Source organism: Homalodisca vitripennis, chromosome 3, assembly GCF_021130785.1.
Source record: "Homalodisca vitripennis isolate AUS2020 chromosome 3, UT_GWSS_2.1, whole genome shotgun sequence".
Lineage (NCBI taxonomy): Eukaryota > Metazoa > Arthropoda > Insecta > Hemiptera > Cicadellidae > Homalodisca > Homalodisca vitripennis.
The window spans coordinates 131,439,109-131,461,278 of NC_060209.1; the positions used below are offsets into that span (position 1 = coordinate 131,439,109).

Below are 22,170 nucleotides of genomic sequence, written 5' to 3' on the forward strand. Positions count from 1 at the left end.
CGTTTAGAACAAGAGAAAATTAGAAAAAAGCACCTAGTCCTAAAAGGATATTTGCGCTGCTTCCGGAGTTACAGAGTATTCTGGATGGGTAAGGGGATAGGAACCGCCTCCTATCGAGATTCATGAGTAAACTTTTAGGGCATTAGTTATCAGTAATTTACCCTTGGAAGAAGGGGGAGCCAGCTCTAAACCAGCCTCTCCAGCCAAAACAGGCAGGGGGGCATTTTTCTAACCTATTATAATAAGATAAGAAAATGTATGTCGTAAAAAATTATGATTAGTATGTTACTTATATGAATATTTATACAGAGTGTAAATTAAGTCCTGATACACCTGGATATATTGCAAACTGTTTGGAAGGGAGGGGGGGGGCTCACTTTAAATTTTCAAACTGCAATCCCTATCTTGTGACATGTCAATTGAAAGGTAAATTCAAAAGAAACATAATGACATGAACAAAACATCTCTACGGTGAGTCCAGCAAAAGTTATTGGCAAACAACCCCTTACATATAAGGGTGTGAATTAAGTCCTGATACCCCGGTATATATTCCAAACGGATTAAGATATCAATGTGCAATCTTCACCATACTTATTAAAATACTTTTTTGGATTTTTGAGGGTAAAAATTTTTATCACCTTTTCAAAAGGAGTTAAAAGGGGGGTTTAAATTTTCAATTTGGAATCCCTAGCTTGTGACATGTCATATTAAAGGTCATATTTTACACCCTGTATATTTGATAGTAATTCAAATACCATAATGTAATGTAAGGTCTTCAAAAATCAATGTATATTCTGCAACAAATGGAGAATTCAATTATGTTGTTACCTACATGTTGTCGACGTAACTGTTAATAATATTCTTTCAAATGTCCTACGAGAATTATTTTAAACAATAGCAGTATGTAAAATTTAAGAAATCAATATAGCCTTGACATAATCACTTGCTAGATTAGTGAGGGTACAACAAATAGAATAGAACATGAACCGATACGCACTAATGGGTTTAGGATTACGCCAGCTTTGATGTGACCTATAAATGAAGGTCCTGGAGGATATCTCACGTGCATTATTTACTGACTTACATGAGAAACACTATTCAGCTTGAATTATTTATTTGTTCAAAAACAATCTCGTATAACTAAAAATAAATTAAAGGAAAGAAAATTAAACTATTTAGCACCGTTACTGTATTAGATTAAATAAAATGTTTATAACCATGTGTATACTTTACTACCCGGACTAGCCCGGTGTTAGTAGCTTTAAGATTATTTAAAATAATATAAGTCGCTCAATGACAATCTCACTAAGGTTAGTAATTTAAAGCAGCCAACAGATTTCGCTAGTGATGCGCGAGTTCCGTCAATAGTAGTCCCTGATCTGGCCACCAAATAGCGCTGTGAACAGTGTTCCAGCTTTTTTATTATAACATAACGCGATGTTAAATGAGTTGCCATTTGAAACTTTCTAGTGTCAAGACACATTTTCTATAAAGTAAAGTATTAAACGTGTGAGCGGCTGCTGTGTAGCAGCCTAAATTTCTAGTCTAGCAATGGGAAAACAAATGTTAATGAACGAAATTAGTTTTATTGTTTTACAACGTTGTCCATGAAGATCAACAAACTTTTGCATGTGTTATAAAACACACTTTTAGAATGCAACAGCTACTTCTTCGGATAATAAAAATCGTTGACCACGTAATTTGTGTTTTATCTTTGGGAACGAAAAATGTCATTAGGTACCAAATCAGGGCTGTGTGGCGAATGAGCCATCAATTCAATGTTTGAACTGATTTGAGACTGCTCGTATTGTCATGATGAAGATACACCTTAGCTTTAACTTTCCCTGTAGTTTTATAAAGATTTACGGCAAACACAGTCATGCACCTTTAGGGTTGACCATCATTGTCACCATGTAGGCGGTAATACCGAAGAATCAGGAATCATTAGCTTCTAGATCTGCTTTATTATACCTTGGGAAAATTGTTCAGCATTTCCTCGCAATTGATACAAGTCTCGTTAGAGTATTGCCAAAATGTGGAATCCAACGCAAAAAAATAAAGTTCAAGCAATATCATACAGATTCTTTTCATACAAATATTCAAAGCTACCTTAATCCTACCGTATTTTACATGGTGATCTATCTTTAGCAGTTCAACCACAGCATCGATGTTTTCTGGCACAACAAGCGAAAACCTTTACGGCATTCGCCCTGGACCGAACGTCAGTTGCATTTGTTAAACCAGATTTTACTGTACCGTAGGATGGCGCTTCATTATCGTACAGAGAATTGAGTTCAGTATCAACAGTGTACTCTGGTGATGTTAACTTCTCTTCGTGTAATTACACTTCGAACTTTATGGGAATAGCAGTGGGAAAATATTCACGAGTTAATTCCAATTTTACCCGAGATAATTTTTTTTTTAATTACGTAAACAACACTAGAGCTAAAACGAGAAAATGTTTGAAATATCGTTATGTTCAACAATTAAAAAATTTCAATGGAAACATCAGTTGGCGCCTCGGCCACAAATACAATTACCAAACCTCTATTGAGTAAACTGGGACAATAATAAAGAACCTTAGAAAAAACAATACGTAGTGACAAGATTTTGAAAGACCTAGTTAAATTTAATTTTAAATATAACCCATCAAAATGGGTTATTATTTTGAGACCCAAATATTCAAAGGTCAGTTCCAAGCAAAACGTTTAACATTGTAGTGATAACAACAAATCACCGTACATGACTAGTTTTACCGCACAAAGTGTCTATGCGTGCACGCACGCACGCACGCACGCACGCACGCACGCACGCACGCACGCACGCACGCACGCACGCACGCACGCACGCACGCGCGCACACGCACGCACGCGCGCACACACACACACACACACACACACACACACACACACACACACACATAAGCAAGCCAAAGGTTCTTGTTAGAAATAACAACATTTTATGTACATGGCTGTGAAATGCTTGTTTTTGTAAACAGCTGATAGTACGTGATCTCACTAATACAATTATACTATACAATAATACGTAGGCCCTACTCTCTGAGCTGACCGCGGTGAGATGGCTTATAGTAAGAGATGAATTCGGGAGGATATGGAAATGTCGAATCATCTCGTCCAGACAGAAGTCACAGACACTGCGTTCAGAGACACCCTCTTATTCCTTTAGCTACGATCCTTCTTTTTTCAGAAGTTAACACGTACCTACTCAATGTCGACTCGATGACAACATAAGTTTAGCCGTGGTAATGGCCAGTACCGACGATTCCTCGCTAGGTACATCCTTTGTTTATACCGCCGAATGTTTCACTATTTAGTGTCATAACTTTAAGTCTATCCTGGAGAGTCAAGCTCAGGACATATTCCTACGTTTCTTGCCACAATACTAAAGATAACGCACCGATCTTTAGAATGAGATTATTCTTTAATCGCTCTTCATCCCGTAGTCATACGAAAGAGCCTCCATGGGAAATTTATATCTGAAATTATCTGGGCGTACCCCTATCGCATGAAGCTTGAGATAATCTCAACGAACATAATAGGTAGGTCTACTCTTAAAATTATCTCTAGAGTAAGGCATCACCTTACACAAATCGCTTTCACTTTATTTCATCGCTTTATCAGTAAAAAAAAATTATGGTTGCCTGTAAAGTCGGTTTTACGCGCGAAGATTTTACGTGACAACGTATTTTTCTCGGTAGAATATTTATTGATATGAATATTATTAAATTGCACAATAGGAACAAGGAATTGAATGAAAACAAGAATTGCACAAATTTTAACTATAGAAATATATTTTGTTTACTAAAACATTGTACATAATTTGAAATTAATTAAAATTTGTTATTGTAAATGGTAAAGTTGAATAAAACATTTACTAAAATTGGAATTTGAAATTCTTGCTAAACACAGTTAAATTCTAACTCCGCGCGTGGTGATTGGTCGGTTTAGTTCGTTTTGTTTGGTCGCACTGTTATGACAGGTTAGAGGTTATAATTTGTTATTTTAAATGTTTGACTAGCAATACGCGCTGTTTCTTCTCAATCGACTGAATTACGATTGATTGCAGAGTGATTTAAACTAATAATTTACTTAACACTATCAACATTTGTCAATAGTATGACATAACCTATAAACTCAGTTTCTCAACTTTTGTGTCAATCTAACAATTAATCAATCAATCATAGTTTACGATAATGAAATATCAGTGTACAATTATTTACCTTTATTGTTGTAGTTGTTGTAAATGACGAATCTAAGCACTCCACATTTTCACGAATAAACATAGTTATCTGCTTTATCCCGTGCGGCGGACCCACAGTTATCTGCTTTATCCCGTGCGGATCCCGTGCGGCGGACCCACTGGACGGGCATCGTAACGTTACCGGGCGTTACACTTTTTCATGAGTGACTCCGAGCCGCAACCTAATTTAAGACGTTGTCACGTCAAAATTACCTTAATTCTTTGTTAGCTCTTAACGAGAGATCCGTGAAAGTCAGCCATGTTTTTGTGAAATTTTAGAACATTTCACCAGAACGCTGCTGTTCCTCATCCAAATGAAACTTCTGCAAATACTGGTGACTTTTGATGAACACATGATTTAGGACTCCGATTGAGATATATTTGAGGTCTTGTCTTTTATCGTTCTTCCTTTATAGCTTGTTCAAGTCTGCCGAAAAATATAAGAAGCTCTTGTGATTGTGCCAAGAATGTGTTTAATTCTGTTTTGAGAAACCTTTCGATATATATATATATATATATATATATATATATATATATATATATATATATATATATATATATATATAGGATTTCACTTATTTAAATGTAAAACAAAGACATAAAGCTTCTGTATATTTCGTGGGATTTGATACCCACATCTTCAGGAAGCATAATATAAATATCAAGAGAACAAGAAACGCAACAAATAAAAAGAAAATAATCAAACATGTAAATACGCAACTAAAACATTCAAAAACTCAGCTGTAATATCATTAATAGCACAGATGGAAATTTGGAAAAGATAATTTTATCTTAAATCTAAACCATTTGGGTATTTTGATTTTAAAAGTTACTGATGGGCTTGTTCGAGATTTTTAAATTTTAATCTATTTAAATTTTTTTCAGGACAAAGGAAGACCTTATTAATTCCTTTAAGGTCATAACACTCTTCAATTCTGTCTTTTTTGTGCTCAGCAGCATGTTTGGCCAATGGCTTCTCCTTGTCTTTATGGAAAATGTAAAATCTGTGCCCTGTTACTGACTCTAAGGTAGTTAGATGTTTGTCCAATGTACTGTTTGTTACAAAATTTACAATTAATTTGGTAAATTACATTCTTAGAGTCACACTTTACTTTGCCAATGATGGGATATGTTAAACCTGTTACGCTACTTTTGAATTCCTTAGAGTTTTTCATAAATTTGCAAGAACCGCAACGTGGTTTGCTGCACGGTTCACATCCATTAGTAACGGGTTGGTGTAATTTAGGTAGTTTAGGTTGGACAAGTTTGTTTTTCAAATTTGGAGGTTTTCGAAATATTACTCTAGGTGCTTTAACCATAAAATTTTGGGTACTGGAGAGGAAAGTAGGACATTATGGGCAATTTTCATAATACTGTTAATTTTGTGTAGTCCAGGAAAAAACTGTGTAATAAACTTTGGTTGTGTCTTATAATTGAAGCTTGGTGGATGTTTTGGTTTGTTTATTTGATTTTTAAAATTATATATATATATATATATATATATATATATATATATATATAATTATATTAAAATTGTATGTATGGTGTGTTCCAGAATGTGTGAGGGATGTAGGGAGGATGTCCGGGGAGGAGCGGGAGGCGCGGTCCGTGGCCTTGGAGAAGGCGTATGTTCATCAGGTGAGTTACGAACACAGTCCTTATTGCATTTTTGGTCAATCTAGCACAAAGTTTCAATGGAATTTTTAATTCTAATCTATAATACTACAATAATATTAATGTTACACTGAAACACTCTTTAGCATAGAGAACTTAACTAATTTAAATTATATTGATCCTGATGGTTCAACAAAGAACTCTTCGTCTGTGTTTTTCACAGCATTACTTCTGCATTATTTTTCATTGTAGAATTATAGAATAAGAGTCATTTCAAGACATAATTAGTATACACTTAAAAGCCTTTTTATTATTTCTATTGGTAATTCAGAAAATAAACCTCAAACTGCTTTCACTCCATTGTTTGAATACTAAAAAAGTATAGTTTCCAAAAAAAATTAAATTTCCCTAAATCTACTTGTGTGAGTTTTAATATTGCTGTTATGGGGTAAAATCGAAGTTGTTTTTACAACCTGCTCTCAACTAAGTGTACAACACAACAAAATACTGAGGATGGGATAATCAAGTTACAAATAAAGATTCTGGTTTACGTAACTTTCATAAATAGTACATTCAGTTGTACACTACTCTAGAAACATTTTATGCTTCCCAGTTTGCAAAAGTAGTCTTCCTCTATTGATAATAATGTACTTGCATATGCGGGTGTACCAGCAGATCTCGGCGGCGCAGTACCCACAACAAACCCACAAACAGTTGAGCGCTTGGCCCAGATGTAGTCTTACTCTATGGATAACTTGTACTTGTACATACAGGTATACCAGCAGATCTCGGCGGCGCAGTACCCACAAACAGTTGCGCTCTTGGCCCAGATGTAGTCTTACTCTATTGATAACTTGTACTTGTATATACAGGTATACCAGCAGATCTCGGCGGCGCAGTACCCACAAACACACAAACAGTCGCGCTCTTGGCCCAGAGTCAAGCAATTTCTGGAGGATCTAGAACCCGGCTCCCTCGTCTGCGACGTGGGTCTGTATATTTCCATACATCTAAAGCATTTATTGTGTTTGCTCATCATTATATTTAGATATTCTTCTGTCACATTTTAAATGAGAATAATGATTTATTTCTTCATATAAATACAAACACATCAATTACATCGGTATATTCTTAGGAATAGCTTAATCACATATCCAATTGCGTGATTATGTGCTACAATTAACATACACGAAATACAATACCTTTTGGATTCAGGTCTCACTAAAATAATTCTGGCCATTCTTCAAGGTGTCTGAAATTACATCCAACTTCCCAATCAGAATTAACATTTAAAAACAAAAGCTATAGTACAAGCATAATCAAAATGTTCGTTATACAATAAAAACAATTAATTTTCAAACGGACAATATGAACATAATTAATACACATTATTTTATATATACGTTATAAATAAGTATACACAAAAATAATTCATTCTCACTTAATCTTATACATACTTACACACACAAAAACAATAAAATCACAGAGATGAGGTAAATAAAGAATTTTTTAATGATCCCTATTTTATTTTAGATTGTAAAAATAAATATTTTATAAAAACATATTAATTTCAATAAACGTTGAATCACAAAAAGTACTTGCTCCGCCGGGATTCGAACCCGGATCTCTCACTTGCCGGGTGAATGTGCATTTATTAATTTAATAATTTATATTTTAATATAATAAAAATTTATTATTAATTAATAATAATAATAATAATATTAATAAAAATTAATAAAAAAAAAAAAAATAATAAAAACATATTAAAAACATTTATGTATATTCAACAAGATTTTGTAAAATGTTTATATTAAATTAGGATTAGTTCACAAGCTAAGTGTGAAGAATTTAAATTTAACTATTTGTATTAAATCATTGTAAGAATACATTTTGTTAGATAATAGGATATGAGAAAATATTTCATCCAATGCTAAAATCATCCTGATTCCAGAGTTCTAGCAGCAAATAACACTAACAGTGACTACTAAAGAAAAATATTGAACTGATAACTGAACTGATAATAATAAAAAATACTCAACGTTTTATATTTAATCTCTCTAAATAAGGTACTAAACAGTTTAAATAGATTACAATTTTCAGCAAAAGATTTAGCATTATAGCTATGTACAAATAGCTGCACAGATCTTGTGTACTGCATTATATTTCCTGTCACACAAAGCCCACATAAATGCAAGGTCCTATTTTAAAGTCAAAGATACTTGTGTATTTGGTGCATCAGATAACGGTAATGTAAAGAAACTTGTGTATTTGCAGGTTGCGGTAACGGCAAGTATCTCAGTGTGAACCCCTTCATCTACCAGTTAGGGGCAGACCGCTGTGCCCAGCTCACTGAGGCGGCTAGGCAGAAGGAGAACGAGGTACAACACCACTTAGTAGGGATCAATAAACTACATATTCAATGTGAAGTTAGAAAACTTTAAATTTAGTGCTCTTCAAACTCATAGTAAACCCAATGGAGAAACAAAAAACTGTTGTCTTGTTTCTTTCTGTCGTGACGATTGCCATTTGCTATTGGCCTCTAGTCAGTCATAGGTGGTTGGTAGACGAATGCAGATGTATTGTGACCTGTATTCTGTAGTTCAGTTTTAATGATTAGTGTTGCGTATAGCTTTTATATATTAAGTGCATGTTTTAGAGTTAGTGAAGTTGACACACAACATGGTGGTTGTGATTTCTATCTTAGGCTTGCCACAATACTTTGGTATGATTTGTTTATTTTAACCTAGATTGTAATTATGTATTAGGTTAGTTATTTACCTGAAGAAGAGATCATATTGCAGATCTCGAAACGTAGTGTTACTGATTTCTTGTTTCACTGAACAATGGCAAATGTACGGAAAATCCTGTTTCCTCTACAATCCTTCCATCGTCAAAATTATACTTCAAACAAATAATATTTTTCTCACGAGATCAACGTCATAGATTTACAACTGATTAAATATGCTTGGTTTGTTTTCAGGAGTATTTGTAAAATATATTTTGTTGTAATTATGTTGTGTGAAATAATTAAAAAATTCTACTGAGATTAGTATTAGTTTGTAAATTGATCGTGTAGGTACTGGTCTGTGACAACCTGGCGCTACCATTCCGCGACGACAGTTTCGACGCTGTACTGTCGATAGCTGTGGTCCACCACTTCGCCACCACCGAGCGTCGAGTGGGAGCTCTGCGAGAGCTGGCACGGGTCCTCAGGATAGGTGGTCGTCTCGTCATCTCTGTCTGGGCCATGGAGCAGAGGCACAGGAAGGTATAGTCGTCACTTTTTTAAAATTAGAACACCAAATGGAAAAACGCTCTAAATAATGACCTGATTTTATCATCTGGGGCAATTCCTGATAGGAAACCTTATCAAAAGCTCATTTCATGTTAGTGTGTAAAGAAAGAATAGTTTTTATTAGTAAGTAAATGATTCTGCTTCCTTGTAAACTATCAAAGTTCAGATAAAACTTAAAACTAATGTTTGGTCCTTTCCATCTCAAAAATAAAATATTATCACATGCCTTTTTACATATAACTGTAAAGTTGCTCAAAACTAAGAATTTTGGTAAGCAAAATAATGTAAATGTAAGTAGGTATTTTAATTGGTTTTAAGAAGGATTAAACTATAAGGATTAATTAATTAATACCCTTAGTTAATAGTGACTTAGTTTCGATGCATGATTTAATAGCGGCATCTTCTTAGATGAGAGACATCCGTTTGTAGATCTTATGTTATGGATTACAATCACAACAGACACTTGGTTAATCTTTTAAATCATGTTATACTTCATGTAATTAATTTCCCAGCATCAGCTGTAATCATCAAAAAGACTTTTTTTATTACTAAAATCTTCGTTTCTGTTTAGCCAACTGTCTTTAGAGTCAACATCTTGTGTCATTAGTAAATACGAGAATATCCTCGTAAAGTCTCAGAAAGGTGAATTTAATTGCTATGAAAAGGCTGTTCACAAAATATATCAATCTTAAATTTTACCTTGTTACTAGTACCTTCGCATGGTTGAAAATGCGCTGTCTTTACACTACGGATTTAGATCATGCTAAGGTGTCTGTCTGTCAGTTTGAGTCAATTTCCAATTGCTAATGTTTTGGATGAAGTAGTGTTTTAGAAATATTAGAAGTATGTGAAACATGTGTTCACAGTTGGTAGACTTCAAATGTGTTTTACGTGGCAGATGATGAAATGTGGGTGAGGCATATGGATTAATAAGCTGAGTATTAATCTTCATCAATTTTGTTTTGCATCTTATTTTAAAGGGTGTAGGTACCCTGGATGTAGGTTTTGCGATTTATCAGATAGTCAATAAATTCTTTGACTTTCCCAGATGTCTTTTTATGTGCTGGTTTAAACAATCGATATACCATACTAGCTAGTTTAAATAAGTGGTATTTTCAAACAGCTCGTAATTAGATGGTGCAGGGATTAACCCGGCTAACTGAAGCTGGCAATACTCATGTCTTGTTTAGTGCTCAAAATTAAAAGAGCTGAAGTAGTTACAGCTTCTACATTCGCCTTAATAGAAATTGATTATTCTCCAGAGCATCTGTCAATTGTGAGCATTGTTACTGTAGCATGGGCTCAAATTCTACTTTGACCAAAAAGGTCTTTTATAATTATTGGACTCTAAAAGTAGCATCTTTAACATTTCTCACAAAATGCATTCCTGCCTTTAATTCTCTTCACAGTCGTGTGCTTCATAAAATGACAACAGATTTAGATTGTTTTGTTCGTTACTTGAATATAGTGCTTATTGCAGCTAGATGTACAAAAAGACGTGGCTTTAAATGCTTTCACCATCTTCAATGGGCGACAATGGATTAAGTGTCCCACTTCTACTTTCACCACTGCTGAGTGATGGTTGGCAGAGTGCAAGTATTGTATAAATGGTTAAAACAGCAGATCCTTGTACCAAAAGAAGTTACACTAAATTGATTGGACAAGGAATTCTCATTTGTACTAATGGAGAAAGATGTTAGAGTTGAAACAGAGGATTTCATAGTTTAACATACACTTAAGCTTGAGGAAAATCCTAATACCACTGTCCCAAAAGCTTGTTTGGACTCTACTTATCTTGGAGCCCATATACTAACAGAGGACTTATGGTGCCACAGAACTTATGGTAAGTGATTACATTTCTTGTGCTCAAGATATAATGTTTGATATTAATGAGGGATGATAGTGTCAAATCCAGTAAATCCAGAAATGTTATTCATGGTACAGACAATCAAAATTCATGTTGGGAAAAATTGTGAAAATTAATCTTTTGGCTGTGAACTATGTCATAAACCACGTTGTAGTATTTGCAAAATTATGAATAAGATCAATTCCAATGTAGCATCACTAAGAAAATTGGACTGTAGCTCCAACAATTCAATTTACCAGCTAACCTGTAGGTTTTGTCCCAAGGACTACATTGGGCAAACCTCAAATTATTTGTGGGTAAGAATCACTGGTCACCGTTTTTCTATTAATCACAAAGATGAAAAAGAACCAGTAGCCTTACACGCTATTCACCATAGCAAAAGCTTTGAGGATTCCTGTAAACTCAAAGCTATAAGCAAAATTAAACCTTGTGAAAATAGCTCTCGAAATGATTTGAATATAAGGAATAATGAGTTGGCACACCATAAGGACTTAACATTACCTAAATTATTGTTTTCCACTTGAATCCTTAGATTCTGATCTACAAACTTACCTAAATTTGAAATTATATTATATTGTGTTTTATTTGTTAGATTAACAACTATTCATACACATATTAAATATTAAATGTCAAAATTGTTATTTACATTAAAAAGTTTATTATTAGGTGTTTCTTCTTTTGATTGTTTATTTTTTTCAGTGTATGTTTATGCAGTGTATTTAATAAAGTTGTAGTTACAATGAAATATTGTACAGAAAATAATTTTAGTTTTCTTTTAAAACTGCTCTAAGAGTATAAATAAATACAAATATATATATATATATATATTGTCGTACCATGCTCTTCTTTGTTTCTACCCTTTCTTGTTTCCATCAGTCTCAGTGTCTTCCCATATATATAGCTGGAAATTAAAAATATGAGTTACAAACTTGTTAATGCTGTCACGCAAACTCTTCCTATAACTTCCAAAGCTACTGCCTTTTGTGGCAAGAACAGAACTGTTTCCCCACCCTCAGTTACATGGAGCCTCTGCTATAACGAGTCATTTGTTATAGTTTGAATCGCAAGATGTCTTAGTGCCATGGCACAAACCGCAGCACCTCAGTACACCCTCCCTGGAGCTGACCTCCACTACCACCACCACCTCCGAGGAGGATGGACCTCCCCCCTACCATGCCTACACACAGACCTCTGATAGCGACTCATGCAGGTATAGAGTTTGAAGAATGGTAAATCTTCCAATATTACATCAAACAGTGATAAAACAACATCATTAGTTCCACTGAAGGAAATATGTAAACGTGTTCGTAAACTTGCAAGTTTAATTCAATAAATAAAGACCTTTATGTGGATTTACATAGTAATGAGCTGAATAATAAATAAACACAATTTTCATGTTTGACAATGAAAGAATATCTTATTTTGAATTTTAAGGTGTTAGATGTTAGAAAATACATGTGTAGTATTAGATTTTTATAGAACGTGTTTCACATAGTCACCAAAAATTATTTATATTACATCCATTCACTCTTATATTTCAAATTTAGACCAGGCCAACTACTAAAGACAATATAAACTGACATATTAAGATTTGTAATTCACAAAAAAGGCTATCTTTGAACATAAAATCATTAAAGATCTAAGAAAAAGGTCTTTTTATATCTCAAAGCTGACACAAGTATACTGTAATTATCATGAATAAACAGATTATTACAGTCAAGGTCAAGAAATAGTTTCCAAAGGTCCTTATATTAAAACAACTGAAAATCCTCTTAATAACTTCATTGAATTGATGATTACTACTTTAAAAGAATGCCAATTCCTCATGAACAAAGCATTATGCAGAAACCTAAAAGTTTCAAATCGATGTTTACCACGTTTAAAGATTCATAGGCCAGTAAACAAAATGAGACCAATAGTATTATGTATAAAAACTACCACTTACTTATTATCCAAATGGTTAGTTTAATAATTTCAAAAATTTCCACAACCTCCAAGTTTTACTATTAAAAATAGAAATCAGTTTATCTACATGACAAAATCCATTAAAATTACCAGTGAAAAATACTTAGTTTCGTCTGAAGTTACTTTGTATCCCAATGTCCTTTTAATAATATTATCAAGGAATGGTTATTATCAATTGATTTAACACAAGATAAAATTAAGGAATACATAATGTTAACAGCATATCTCAAACCACATTTCAATTTCAAACCCTAAAAAATCAACTATTGTCAAACATGCATTAAAAACAAATCACACCTTTAAAAGCTTTATATTATTAAAATCAGTTTATGAACAAGAAGAACTCAACGCTTATGAAGCATTATATATTAAAAACTATGAAAATAAAATATTAAACAAAGATTTTGGACTAATTCAAAATTCACCTTTCCTTTAGAATATAACTTAATTATTTTTAACCCAAACTTTTGTACACATATTAATTTTAATATTTATTATACTTCTATATATTTAAATCTTTTATTAAGCTTTATTCAGCTGATAATTAATTGTTTTTAAATTGTAAAATTATTTATATTATTTCAAACTGTTTGATTCATACCTGATAATGGCATCTTGGATGTTGAAAGGTCTTGAGTAACAAATTAAAAATGATTAAAGAATTAAGTGTTTCTTCTAAAGAAAATTAAATACAACATAATATAAACAGAGTTTAATAATTATAAAAAAAAACTAGTAAGAATGGTTTATGACTTAATCTAAGTAACAGTGGGACAAAGGGATGTTTAAGGAAGTCAATATAAATACTGTATATATATTTTTTTAATTTAACTGTCTTAATTTGTGGTAATGAAAGTAACTATAGTTTTCGCCATAAGAAGGCTATTACTGAAATTATTTAAAGTGGCTGTAAATATTATTGTGCAAAACTAAATTTGGGTGCGTAAGAAGACAAATCAGAACTTTTACAATTCTTAACTGGTTCATTTCTCTTGACTTCAAGTCAAATAATTTGTAGTTAAAAATTAACTACTCTTGGACTTTTGTGTGTAGAGCGGGAGCAAGTGGTCAACGCAAGCGAGGTCGGAACCGTCACAAGGGGCGTTCAATTGACCCAGCCAAACCTCTCACCAGCTCGCCCAGCAGTAGTAGTCTCTCCAGCCCTAACGAGACATGTTATAGCTTCGTCCGCAGAGCTCTCCAGGTACATCAGCTGGGTACTAACATAATTATATAAATGGGTATAAATACTTAGTGATATGAGCTTGAATTTGGTTACTATATAGAAGCTATTTTTCTTTTTTCGCCAGAAGGGCGGGGTGGCGCTGCTGGAGGTGCCACTGAAGCCCGCAATGATTTATTTTTAAATACATATGTATTAGGTATTTCACCTACTTATAGAGCCTAATAACGAATAGTAGATAGAAAGAGAGTGGCCTCATGCTCGCCGACATCGCTTCCTTTTGGGAGGCAGAAAATAAGAATTGATCGTCATAATGATATATAACTGTCACAGTAAGTCAAATAAAGGATGTTCTTTTTAATAACGTAGTTTTTTTATAGGTCCCAGTTAGAAAAACTCTTCCAAAAATAGTGGCCTTCGGATAGTACCATAGTACGGGGAAACATTGTATCTGAAAAAGTAGGCTACTTATACTACAAATGCAGACTTTTCGTGTAATGAATCCACTCAATATATAACCACTAAAACTTTGCAACATATCACTACTGAAAAGTAACATTTCTCTAATACATCTGATGATGTTGACGAAGTATGCAATGCATTTAATGAAAACGAAGATTTTACATCAGCTGTTGATGGCTTGATAAATCATTTTAAGGCCTCAGAGAACTCAACAAATTTAAAGATTGTAGAGAATAAAATAATTATTAGACATGGTTGCTTTGGTACACTGCCTACACAGTGAAAAAAGTATCCTGAGGTCGCTTGCAAATATGGTAATTTAACAAAAGACATTTTGTTTCTAGATTAAAATGGCTCCAAGCCATAACGAGAGGTTCATTAATCAAACTAAGGAAGATTAATTAGTGATAAAGTAAGAATTTTAAACATTTTAAGTTAGTAACATCTATAAATGTCTCAAGGTATTACATAATTAAGGAATATTATTAAAGTGAAATATCCTGAACTTGCTGATGCTTACACTTATGCGGTGGTGCAGGGCTAGTTACTGATTGAATCAAAAAGTTCAATTTTATGCCCTATGTCACTGTACAATGTTTGTATGTCTGTTTATGTTTGTATTTTTACGAGTACAGAAGATATTAGACCGTTTCAAGACTTTACATCTCCCCTGTACAACAATAATCTAAAAGGGGATCCAAATTGTAATAAGTTGTTAATAAAAAAGTGTATCATTCAGATATTTTTAACCCTAAAACTTGTAATGGTGGACAATACATATACTGTTGCGTTAAATTGTCTAAACATTACACTATGATAATATGCAGTGAACTTAACCTTTCGCTTTGGAAGACAAGTGGTTTCTTATCACAACCAGGAACCGAAGATAGCATTGAATTGTCCTAGAGTTCACTACAAGATGTCAAGAGCACTGTTTCATGTTATTGTGCAGTCTGAGATGTTCATTCAACCCCAGAAGCGTCTAATAGTCCGTGTTCCCCTAAACACATACTGGACACTCACACTTTGAATGGGGAAGAAAAGGGGGCTTGTATAATTTACTGTAACGATTACTCAGGAAAAGGGTTTGTTTAGAATTTTTAATTTAAGAGGAGACCAAGAAAAAAATCTTAAGAGTACCAGGGACCATAAACTATTCATGGTTGCAGTGACCATAGGCTAGCTACTTCAAGGGTTAAAAAACAACTGCCTTCAGAGTCGGGTCACTGGGTTATTTTTAAATTTTTTTCTATAGGAGTAAATAACATTGCTCTTTATGCCTTGCTCTCTCCCTCAAAATATGAGGGCAGCACCTGTCAGTACTACTAAATACTGTGCTGGGCAAGTGGACATTGTACATCTTATACTATATTACAGAGAAACTGAACATTTTAAAGCTAATATTTCAAACATAATCTTAGCCCACTCAATTATAGTTACCTAAATTAAAAATAAAACACATAAACACCAAAATAATCTTATAAAACTAAATATTGGAGGTCTGGTGTTGAGTTAGAATGTCAATAGGATGGCCTTCATAGCTGGCAGTCAATGAACAGTTGTATATCATAAACTAGATCATAGAGAAACCGAGTTTTTTGAAACTAATATCCCTAACACATATTCTTAACATGCGTTCTTCCCACATTTCATAAGTTTTATGGTTTACTCATATATATATACATGTTGGTCTCAAATTACGATTTACAAGTTTTAACAAAAACCAAATAGCAACAGTGTAACATTCTAATTTTATCTATTTAGAGTGGTGGTAGAGAAGTGTAAATACAGATTTTGGGTAAAAATTAATAAAATCCAGTTTGAAATCAAAATGTCAATTTTATTTTATATACTTGTGGCTTTATATTAAGCATTAGTAGATTTTAAAGGATATTATAAATCATAATAATAAAACCTTTTTTAATTTCTATAAAAAATTGTTTTTACTTTTATTAGCTAACACAAAATATTTTCTTACAGAAACTTGCTGGTAGCAAACGTGGTGGATCCCGCCACCGGCCTTGGTTCTTAGACTCATGGACATCATGTGCTAAAGAACCTCCCTCTCATCGTTACGACCCTGAAGGCTGTGAAGATGTCCATAATTTACCGATAGAGCTGCGGAGGCTAGAGGAAGAACAAGAGGCTCCACAGCGAAGACAAACATTTGCATGTTCTCATCAGCTATCTGACATTCCCCTAAATCACAAATCAAAGAGTTTGACAGACATTATTGCAGTGGAACAAAGATCAATTGTGAGGTCCCGCTCCAGTGTTCCCAGTCTGGAAGTTTCTCCTCCTGAAGAAGCAGAACCAGTGACTACTGAAACAACAGTGACAGGGACAAAGCCCAAATTAGTGAAGCAAAAGCAGTCTGTGTGTGATGAAGACTTTGATGGTGAAGATGGAGATGAGCCAACAGACATGAGAGATCTTGTGAAAGCTCTCCCAGAGTTCAAAATATCAGGTTATGGAGGAATAAAAAGGGGAAACGTCTTCAAACAAAGCTCAATGAATGAGGAGTTAATGTCAACTGAACGATTAAGGGAGAAAGAAAGAGTTAGACAGAACATTCAGAAACAGGCATCACTCAATGAAGATTTGATGTTTAGAAGAAACAGAACATTAGACTCACTGCGTGAATCATTATTTTCAGTATCCACTGCTAAACGTTTTCAATTGCTGAAAAATGGTTTCACAAACAAGATTAAAAGTTCCACAACAGGAATTGAGAAAGTTGCAGGAGCATCTTTCAAAAATGGTTTTGTTAGAATTTTACAAGGATGGACAGGACAAGATGTGGGATCTCCTATCCCGCAACCTGCTCCTCCTCCTCACACACCTGCCACAGATTCTCAAAAACTTTTGGTGGAGGAGAAGAAGGAAATTGAAAGGAGACATTCTAGAGAGGATGGTTCAGATTCGTCTAAAGACAGTAGTTTACAAAGTGATACAAGTGTGGATTCAGAGGATAGTTTTGCTTCAGTAATATTTGTTCCTAAACATGAACCTCCTCAGGAGCAAAACTCCAGCAACACTTCACCAACACTTCAGTCCACCCCTGCTTCACCTGGTCCAACATCTCCGAAAGTCAAACTCCCTCCTCCAATCTCACCAAAGATGAAACAACCACCACAAATTTCATTTGGGATGTCTTCACACCCATCTTCTCCTAAACTTAAACATCCTAGTGCTCTTCTTGGCTCACCCACTCCAAGCTCTCCTAAAATAAAGTTTTATTCTCAACCAACCTCCCCTAGGCCTTATCAAACTTCTTTTTTAACATCTCCGACATCAAAATCTACATTCAAACTACAAGCTTCCCCAAATGGTTCTAATATGTCTTCCCCAACCTGTAAATCATTTCCATTTACACATCCATCTGCTTCAAAAGCATCATCATCTTCAGGATCTTTCACAATTCCTAGTATTGGTCACATCACTCCTACCTCCCCTACAGCGGACCAACCTAGAGTTAATGAATCTTCCCCTATATTAACTCCTACTCAAGCTCCTACAGCAACGATCCCTTCACCAAAGGACGGTAAAACTGCTAGCTTGACCTCACCTAAAGAAGAAACCAAGTCATCAGCGTTCTTGGAACTTTGGCCCAGTTTGTCTCCTGGTGTATCACCAACTTCTCCTTCAAAAGACTCAACCAAGCGGTTACTATTAGATGAAGATTTGGATAGACCTCTGATAGAGAAGCAGACAGAAAAAATGAAAAAAATCCAAGATATATTAAAACAGAAGGAGAAATCCGGTAAGCATATATTTATTAACATGAATTTTGTATAAAATTTAGAGGTGATAAAAAATTAAAAGAATTAAATGACGATAAAATTAGCTCAAGGTCAGATCTGGCATCGTTTTATTTTGAATCTTTTTGATACTATCTAGGGAATAACACTTTCTGCTGTTCATATTTTGGATTTATCCTGACTGGCTGTGATTTCTTATTGCTTTATTTTTTAAATCCTATTAATAATAATGTGAAGCCAGTATAATACTTAAACTGATATTTTTATTTTTTCCCATCTTCTTCTTCCTAATAATAGCACTAAATGGTTAAATGTTTTGTTGTTTATACGTTTTTCCCAAGATAAAATTAAATAAGAAATTAAATTTTCAATTAATATAAAACTCTGCTATAATACTTTTCTACGTTAAATAGATCATGAAGTTTATATTTATGAATTATTTGGATTCTATGTGATTGTTTTATTCTCCAAATTACTCATGATTGTAATACTAAGAAATGTTATTTAAGAATTTAGTAAAACTGTTTACGATCTACGATTGTGGTGAATGAAATTGGAAATAAATTTCCCTAGGTGGATCGCGCTCACAGTTCCCCTTGGTGAGACGTGCAGTCACAGTTTCCACATCTCGGGGTGGGTCCGACACTCCTCCTACCCGCCCTCTACCACGTCTCATGTCTCTGGAGTTGTTCAATCCCGAGACTGATGACATGGACAGTGACTCTAGTGGTGTATCTTCTCCTGACTCGGTAGGCAGTGTCATCTCGGTGCTCAATGATGATGATCACTCGACACAAGGCAAGTAATTACACAAACATCTAACTAGATCTCTTACAGGATCATCAAGTTTTTTTTTTTTTTACCTTGCCACAGTACCAATATGTCTAAATTTAACTTTAAGTTCAAAAGCTTTATGAAGTAGTGGTTTATAAAAATACAATTTTTCACAGTCTTTCACAGTGATTTTAAATTGTATTAATATGATAGAAAACAGGTATACAAAAAAATTAAATACTTATTTTATTCGCAATAACTGATAATAACCGGTGTAACCTTTATTTAACAAATAATAAAGTAACAATAATTTTGTTTTAGAAATCCTGGAGATTTCAAAGTCTGGTGATGCAGTCTCCAATGACCCTGAACAGATGTCTTCAAACTCTGAGCTTAAGCTTTCATGTCTTCCAGTAGCATCTACCCAGGAGAAAATTCGCTTAGAAATTGAAGAAGCTCAAATAGAAACAATACACTCACCTCGAGTATCACCGTCCCAGAGTCTGTTGGAGGCTGCAGCAGATGTTGCAAGTAGTTTGGAAGAAACAGTAGATGCAGTCATTCAGTCGAGCCCTCGAGCAAAGAGGAAACAATTAAAACTCTTTGAAAACACAGATCCTTTAATAGTTTTGCAGGATGATTTGATCACTAGAAGAAGTCAAAAAATTACAGGGAGGGAAAAAACTGATGAGTCTCCATCCCTTCCTGAAAACACATTCAAGAGGAAGGTACAAGACCGATGGAGCCTCCAGCCTGAAGGATCTGCTTCGTTCCTGCCACTTGAGTCAAGCAAAGCAAGCAGTTTGGGTGCGATTTCCAAGACAAAAACCACACAACCCTCAGAGGACTTTTCAAAAGAGAAAGATTCTTGGGATGAAGAGTGTAGACAACATTTAGCTGATTTTGCTGAGAAATTGAGTGAAAAACTTCTTGCAGAAATTGATAGATATAGAGAGCAAAGCTCAATACCTTGTTTGAGTATAGAGAGTGAAAACTTACCTAGTGGAATACAAAACATGAATGATCCATATTTAAATAGATTAAGTGAAGAACTTCATGACTTAAAAACACTAAGTTTGGAACTACATGAAAGCCACACCAGTTTTGTTAGAAAACTCAGGGAGACAGATCTTATAGGAGTTCAGGTATCTGTGGATAAACCTAATGAAGAGGTGGATGTTAAAGACTATTTCTCTGAGACCATAGACCAAGAAGAGGCTCCCATGGCACCATCATCATTGATTCCGATATTGTCAATAGACCAGAAAACTAGTTCAAATGTAAATTTAGAACAATCAACTAGAATAGAAATTTTACAACCAGAAATCCAAACAAACTCAGAAGCCCAAGAAGGCAGTAGTGAAGATAGTGAAAATAGTAATAAGGTAAAATTAAAAAGTAATGAAGATGTAGATAGAAGTGTAGATAATCAAGAAACTGTGACAATAATAACAGAAAATTTATTTGAACAGAGAACAGAAGTTACGATTGAATTGAGCGATGCAGAAAGTTCTACAAGTAGCGATAACAGTTGGGCTGACTCTAGACGGAACACAATTTTGCACACGGACAAGCATCTGCATATTGCAAGGGGAGAAAAGAGCAATGTTTTGAGTTGTGGTGAAGATGTGACAAGAATAGAAATCCTTCCTGGCAGTGAGATCCCACGTAGGCCAAGTATCTCAATTGAGACAACTGATCGTGTAGAAAAGGCTGCAGTGCGTGAAATCTTTGATTCGGGCCAATTGCGACCAAATATCTCGGTGGAATCCAGTGATGCCGGTGACATTTCTGAGAGAACAGCAAGCAGTAGTGATGGTAGCAGATCTGGATCGAGACGAGACACAATACAAATCTGTGATTCAGGAAGTGTCCTTTCATTGCGACCGGGGACATCTTTAGAGTCTAGTGATGCAGGGGATGTTTCTGAACGGACTGGAAGTGGGAGTGAGGGGAGTAGGACCGGTGATTCGAGACGGAATACAATATCCATTGGAGATCACACAAGTGGGAGTCAGACATCACTGTTGAGACCGGAAGTATCGTTAGAATCAAGTGATTGTGGGGATGTTTCAGAGAGGACAGGTAGTAGTGATTGCAGTCGAGCCGATTCTAGACGTGATACGAGTTCAGCTGGGAAAACAGCCAGTACTGCTTCACTGGCTTCAGACAAAGCTAGTGATTGCAGTAAAGATGCCACATATGCGGATCGACGGATAGCACGCTGTGATGGGAGGTCATCCTCGGAAGAAACAGCACCTCAACGAAGAGGTTGTATGAATAAACTGGTACGGCAAAGGGCCTCCACACAGGAGCCTCCAGAAACGTTAACAAAGACTGAAAGTTGTGAGACATCTCTCAGTGGTTCGACTTCCCAAGAGTCTCTAATGTCGGACAGTGGTGGAGGTGCTATCACATTCCACCGTTATTACCATGTCTTCAGAGAAGGGGAGCTTGACCAACTGATAGAGCGTTATGTGGAGAACTTACACATCATCTCATCATACTACGACCATGCTAACTGGTGCGTTATTGCGGAAAAAGTGCACGTCTGGACGATCTAACTCGTGACAAGTTTTTAATAGCTTTAACTTAATCTATCGGTACTTTACTCGTACAAAGATCTTATATAAAATATCCTTAAGTAAAGTAATTTATATGTAAAATTTTGATCTTGTTTCTACAGAGTAGCTTAGCGGAGGGGTGCTATGGGGTCATTATTCTAAATACTTTGAGATAGAATCAATACATTATCAGTGTGCCACGACTTTATTATGTAAACCTGTACATAGTATTGTACTGATATCAATGCTTGTTATCAATATTCTTGTTTCTCTGTTGTAATATTCTGAATTCAAAGTATATAATGAATGTTTTGTAAAAAGTAATTTAAATTTATTAAGTAAGTATTTATTCTTGATTTGTAAGATAGCTTTTACAAATTTTAAATATCTTTATGGATGATACACAGATTACTGTGCTTTTTACA

The 22,170-nt window shown here is 34.6% G+C and overlaps 1 protein-coding gene across 1 annotated transcript in view; it reads left to right on the forward strand.

The window, feature by feature from the left end:
• LOC124358356 overlaps positions 1–21,841 on the forward strand; it is a 100,990-nt gene extending 79,149 nt beyond the window's left edge. Inside the window, exons 5-13 of the mRNA XM_046810657.1 lie at positions 5,816–5,898; positions 6,747–6,864; positions 8,149–8,252; positions 8,951–9,142; positions 12,092–12,246; positions 14,055–14,205; positions 16,627–18,409; positions 18,981–19,205; positions 19,503–21,841. Coding sequence (XP_046666613.1) covers positions 5,816–5,898; positions 6,747–6,864; positions 8,149–8,252; positions 8,951–9,142; positions 12,092–12,246; positions 14,055–14,205; positions 16,627–18,409; positions 18,981–19,205; positions 19,503–21,745 — 5,054 coding nt within the window. The 3' untranslated portion in view covers positions 21,746–21,841. The remainder of the gene's footprint in view (positions 1–5,815; positions 5,899–6,746; positions 6,865–8,148; positions 8,253–8,950; positions 9,143–12,091; positions 12,247–14,054; positions 14,206–16,626; positions 18,410–18,980; positions 19,206–19,502) is intronic.
• The last annotated feature ends 329 nt before the right edge of the window (positions 21,842–22,170 follow it).